The sequence below is a fragment of the Cannabis sativa genome, chromosome 1 (assembly GCF_029168945.1).
Source record: "Cannabis sativa cultivar Pink pepper isolate KNU-18-1 chromosome 1, ASM2916894v1, whole genome shotgun sequence".
NCBI classification, from domain to species: Eukaryota; Viridiplantae; Streptophyta; class Magnoliopsida; order Rosales; family Cannabaceae; genus Cannabis; species Cannabis sativa.
This window is the reverse complement of record NC_083601.1, coordinates 9074738-9080991: the sequence shown is the minus strand read 5'-3', so window position 1 is coordinate 9080991 and position 6254 is coordinate 9074738. Positions and strand designations below refer to the sequence as shown.

Sequence of the window (6254 nt, the reverse complement as noted above, 5' to 3'; positions counted from 1 at the left end):
GGAATATATTAAACCGAAACAACAAAAGAAAAACAGCTAAAACAAAGCATATTCTCAAGAGTAACGCAAAATAATTACCCTTATTTCTAACATGCAGCTCAAAGAAATTAATGGCTGGGGATAAATATATGTATATTTATAATACAAACATGCCAGCAGAAACTCAGATTATCTCTTTTTTAACTTATTCCCTTTCTGAGTATTATCAATCATAAATAAATTCACATGAAGGTGGAACTGTTTGACATCAATTTAATTGGTTTAGAAGATATTTATAAAATCAATATGATGTGGATTAACTAAATATTATATATATACATCTTGAGATACCGTTGGATTTGAACATTTGTCTGTTTCAATAATTCAGATCTTTAATTTATGACAGCTAACTGTATTAAGGGGTCGGTCTTTGTTCCCTCCAATAAGTGAAGAAAAAATAATTTGTGAATCTGGATTTCTTTTCATATTTTATAGATTACCACATTATATATTTATATGGTATTTTACATTTTCTCTTTCTGATTGGAATTTTACTCGACACATACTTTGTTTGACTCTTTTTAAATATATTATTTTTTATCTGCCAAGGATTAAGGACTTTGAGTATGAATAAATGAACAAATAAATAATAGAGTTATTTTTCTATTATTTGCGGAAAAATCCTTTTATATTTTGATTTTTTTACACTTAACTCTTTTTTTCTTATTTTTTTTTAACAAAACTCCCTGTCTACTTTTCTTTGTATATTTGAATTGTCAATCAAATTTCTGAGGGTTTTGACCAAAAAAAAAAAAAAAGAATTATGTGCATAAAAACTAAAACTTGGCCACCAATTACTCTAAATAATATGTATTGCACCTACTATCATTAAGATTTGTTAAATAGAATCGTGAATTAGGCAAAGAAAAGAGAATCTTCAGTAGTACAATGACACGTTAGCATTTTCTTTCTGAAAGGTGGGAAAGCTTTTTCATAAATTACGCAGCAATAAATTCCCAATTAAACAAAACTATTCCATTACACAATATTAATCTTTAGGAAAGAGCATCCTCTACTACTACCTTTATCTCTTCTATTAAGCTGAAAAGTATTAAAGGCCTTCTTTCTCGTTTACCAAAAGGCAAAAGGTCTCTCACACTCTCATCATGCAGATTAACAACTTTGTACAATATTTAATAATAATCAACACATTGCAAAGCAGCAACGTTTCATCAACATATACAATATTGCCCTTGATTAATTTGTCACCTGCAATGGTATCATTTTCAAACTCCCTCTCCATTGAAGAAAAACACAAGGACTGGAGACCTGCATCACAATGATATGGCCCAACATATAAATATGGAATGATGCACTGTTTCATGCATTTGGATGCATGACTAGCATGTTGAATCCTCAAGCCCTCATTTGAGAGTAAGTATATCATAGGCTCTTCATTACCATTCTAGTGTTTCTTCAACTTTGAGAGGGAACAGCATCTGTGAAGCTTGGATCGTCTCTGTACTTGTCGTATGCTGCTTCAAACTGCACGCCTTTGCATCTTCACAACAGTGGAAGAAATTCAAGCAAATCAGCTAATAAGGTTATATATCAAGTAAGTTTGCAAAAGCTTCTGCAAACAAGTGGAAAAAGAATAATCCTTACTGCTGCAGCAAAGTCAGAATCTCAGAAACGAGTCTTTTAATATCTTCATGAGACTTTTTCGATGATGCTCCTTTGTACAATGCACTTAGTTCATCTACCAGCCTAAAATCAAATCATCAATAAACTATATAACATGATAGAAAGCACTCCTTCCTACCAATATATATCTAGAGTTACAAGAAGGATGGAGAGATGGATAAATAAAGTTCATTTGTGTTCACCAACATACATCATTTTAGAGCACTCTTTACTTAATACGTAAACTCTTTTCCCTTATTTGAAAATTGGATACTAGTTTCTTTGCTTACCTATCAACATAGGGTGTGTTACGGATCCATGTTAGCCTTATAACTGTAAAAATCTGTTTCAGAACCTGTAAAAGATTTATATTATCAGAATTATTACCAACGGGTTAAAAACCAAGTACAGAAATATAACAAACACCTAGAGATACATCTGTAGGTTGCAACAACTTAGGCTAAAGTATGACTCATTCTCTCAACACACTAACCAATAAGAGGAAGATGACTAAGGTATTATAAACGATAACAAATACTCAGTCCCACGTGATCGTAATTATAAACCTCCATTAGAGTTGATTTCCACAGCCACTTACTCAAAGTTGACGCTGTTTGACACCCTGTAAGTGATTTCACTTAAGACGTCCCTTCAATGACAGTAGTCCGATTCAAATGTTTTTGCTTTGATACAATTGTTACAACTTATTACTATTTAGGTAGAGCTCAATTTCTTAAAATACAAGCTTAGAGAGAGAGAGAGAGAGAATATAGTTTTCTTGGCTGAATAGAGAGAGGATATAATTGAGGATGGTACTTAAAGTCTTATTGTCACTGACATGATCTATCCGATTCTATCGGGTTAAGTTGATTATCTATTTTCAATCCAATACACCCACATGAAAACACATATCTTCATCCACAGCAAGGGAGCAAAAGATATGAGATCAAATAAACACTTCTCATTTATGAAAATGTCCTTACCAGTATAACAGTCTCATCATCATCAGCACCCATCCACTGAAAGAATAGAGGAAAAATTCGCCTAAAATGGGCTAATAAGAAAAGACCAATACTATTGAAAAGTGGCTCAACATGTTGAAGCCACGCAACACGACGATCCATGTTCCTTGGTTGGCGGTCCAAATGGCTCAGCATCTCATTTAGAATCCTTTCAAACCTGTACAAGGGTTAATGTCCATTGAAAAGCAATAAATGAGATAAAGTGAGCATTAGTTGGTAGGTACGAAAAAGAACACCGAACAGAAAACAAAGACAGCACTTAAGTTAGCAATAACAATCTAAATCAACCCAGTGAAAATTGAAATGAAACAAAACCACTTTCGCAAAGCTTGATTTTAGTCTCATCCATAATAATTGTAAAGAACCAGCAATGTAGAAAAACACCATATAAAGTAATATATAACAAAAAAGAAGTAACACTGCAAACCATACAGATAAACAAGTATACCATGGACTGCGAGGATTACTTTGTTGGATGCAAGTCACAAGAACCACCGACATCTCTACCACAAGATGCCATATCTCATCATCAGAAGCAATATTTTGGCAGCATGCATCCAAAATCACATCACTATACGAACCAAGCTCAGCAGCATTTACATTCTTCCCTATGTGTATAAAGCTAATCATTCCCTGACCCTGAAATTAACAGAGGAAAACAAGTATGATCCACCTGCTAACAATATCCAATGATTTTCCATATAAGATAAACAATTCAACACATTCAAAAAGAAAAGAAAAAGTTAATAATTCTGAGCTAAAATAACTAGTAACGCACAACCATTAATTAAAACCACAAAATATCAAATAGGAATAGAAAAAATGATGGGAAAAGAATGTAATAAATATACAAGTTAATAAAAGCACATACTTTAACCTCTGTCGACCAGTGATCGACGGCCGTAAGCGCACAAGGTATCACTAAAGCACACAACTTCCCCAAATGTGGATAATCAATCTGAAGGAGAAAAAACGATAGCCCAGATCAAATAAAAGCCACAAAAACAAACACAAGTGCTTAAAAATTTATAAAAGTCTACCACAACTTCAAACCTTCGTCACAAACCATCTAAACTGATAAGCAGCAACAATGGCGAAACCAACGGGGGCTCTAGCCGAAGCCGCCGAGAACTCATTGACTTCATCTGATTTATCGACGGAACTCTCCTGAATAATGTCCTTCAACGATGGGAGCACCTGAGGAATCAATTCCGCAATCAATCTATTCTCCTCGGTCATCATTCCATAATTCAAACCCAGTTCCGCGATCTTCCTCGCATTCGTTTCGCTGAAAGTGACGCAATGGGCTTTCGAGAGCTCGCAAAAGGCCGATTCTGCCAAAATCGAAACGGACAGAGGAATCCATGAGAGGAGCTCGTGGGTTGGGGACCGAGCCGAGGATAGTAAAGCACAAGCGAGAGAGAAGTCCTTTATTGAGTTCCGAATTCGGGTGTCGCTGAAATTAGAATCTGGACGTGAGGATTTGTCAGGAAGAAGTTGATCGATTACGGCTTTGACGGAGATGTTTCCGGTCTCCGGTGGAGTATATGGGGTTTCCAATATTGTTTTCCTGATCGGCTCCGATAACCTGAGAAGAAAATGCAAGGTAAATATGAAAACAACAAACAAAGAGAAATTGGAGAAAATTAAGAAAATTAGAGCTTTGGAGGGAGGGAGATTACTGAAATAGAAGGCCCTGAAGGTTGGAGATAGATTCCGCCATTTTTCCGACACAATCTGAGTTCTGAGTTCTTTAACTCGGAACGAATCGGATATAGGGGTTTAGGGAGGTTCAAGTTCTTGGGTCTTCTTCTTTTTTTTTTGAAGAAAAGCGTACGTACGATAGATTAAATAAACTGTTAGACCTCACGGTCATTACAAAGTATATTTTCGGGCAAGGAGGAAAGAGGCACAATGCCAAACCTCTGAAGAGAAAACGCCCACTTAGCCACATTATGGGCCATAAAATTACAGCGTCTACTAACATAATCAAAACTACAACCAATAAAGAAAGGGGATGTGATTTTACAAAAGGAGACGAAGTTATCAATCTCCCAACGGGACTCCTTCCCATTAAGAGCGTTGATTACCACCCTCGAATCACTCTCCAGAATAAGATACTTGACACCTCGAACTTTTGCTTCCTGAAGGGCCAGACAGCACGCCATTGCTTCCCCACAGAGAGCACTGGAAAAGTCCATCTTAGAAGTAACCACCCAGATCACCTTGCCAACATGATCCCTTGCAACCACAGCCGCACACATGCTATCCAATCCCACTCTGATATCACAATTCAGCTTCAACCAATCCTGAGGGGGGGGACGCCACATCTCCGAAGGACACGGTATGGGGCAAGGGAGCAGGAGAGCATGATGATCTGCAAAAGAAAAATGAACATAGTCAATACATTTAACAATATCTGCAGGACAATTATTATGTACCTTATCATTCCGAGTCCGCCATATTGTGTCAACTATCAGCGAGGCATATAGGAAAACCTCTTGGACATTCAAGCCTTTTCTATTTAGATCCCATAAGAATTTAACCCAATCCCACATCCGAATGCCAGTGTCACAAATGGGATAAATACCCCAAGGAGATGACCGCCAAAGGTGAAAGGCGAAGTTACAAGATAGGAAAAGGTGCTCCATAGTTTCTACTTCCGTTCCACACAGGGGGCACCTCTCATCTTCTATAGGAAATCTCCTACTTATAGCCGAGCGGATCGGCAGGGCTTTAGAAAGAATACACCACCAAAGGACCTTGAGCCTCTCCGGTATTTTGCTATTCCAAAGTTTATTCCACATGGAGGGGGCCACCTCAACTGGATTCACTCTCTCCTCGGCCTGAGCACGATAGGCTGATTTACAGGAGAAACGACCATTACTTTCCAAGGTCCAGAACCAGCTATCTTTGCCCGTGCCGGTAGGGTTTCCTCCCTTAAGGATTGCAGAGACAGTATTACGATCGAAAAAACAATTCAGCTTTTGGATGTTCCATCCACCATTAGGCTCTAATAACTCAGCAACCTTTGATTCTCTATTCAGAACCGGTCCCACCGGAGAAGGAGTAAAACCTGTTATATGCGGAATCCAAGGATCAGACCAGATGTTCGTCTCCTGACCCGTTGAAACAAGCCTGCAAGCACCTTTCCGAATAATAGATTTGGACTTTGTCACATTCTTCCAAAACCACGAATCGGAGGGCTTCGAATCACACTCTAGGAAAGATTTGCCCTTCAGGTATTTGGCTTCGAGGATACGGCAGCATAAAGATTTATTACCTGAAAGGAGGTTCCATCCCCATTTAGCAAGGAAAGCCTGATTCATTTCTTTGGATTTACGAAAACCTAGCCCTCCTAACGACTTAGGAAGGCAAAGTTTATCCCAAGCTTTTAGGTACAGACCGTGGTTCCCTTTCTCCGCGCCCCACCAGAAATCACGCACCAGCCCATCAACCTTGGCTGCAAGTCGGTTAGACAACTTGGTAGTTTGCATAGCATACAGAGGCAAAGATAACCCCACCGACTTTATAAGAGTCGCTTGCCCGGCTTTGGAGAGCGTCTTTGCC

General features: G+C 38.1%; 1 protein-coding gene across 2 annotated transcripts; it reads right to left on the bottom strand.

Annotated features, from left to right (window-relative positions):
* Positions 1-941: 941 nt before the first annotated feature.
* LOC115707223 (uncharacterized protein At2g39910) lies at positions 942-4497 on the bottom strand. 2 transcript variants are annotated; one of them, XM_061103494.1, is made up of 9 exons: positions 4367-4497; positions 3738-4272; positions 3556-3642; positions 3133-3323; positions 2646-2841; positions 1953-2017; positions 1645-1746; positions 1441-1540; positions 942-1308 (listed from the first exon to the last, which is right to left on the bottom strand). In XM_061103494.1, the coding sequence occupies exons 1-8, from the start codon at positions 4405-4407 to the stop codon at positions 1456-1458; spliced, it is 1302 nt and encodes a 433-aa protein (XP_060959477.1). In that variant the 5' UTR covers positions 4408-4497; the 3' UTR covers positions 942-1308; positions 1441-1455. The 2 variants fall into 2 exon arrangements, with proteins under 2 accessions (XP_060959477.1, XP_060959476.1); XM_061103493.1 differs by having other exon boundaries at positions 942-1540.
* Positions 4498-6254: the final 1757 nt, after the last annotated feature.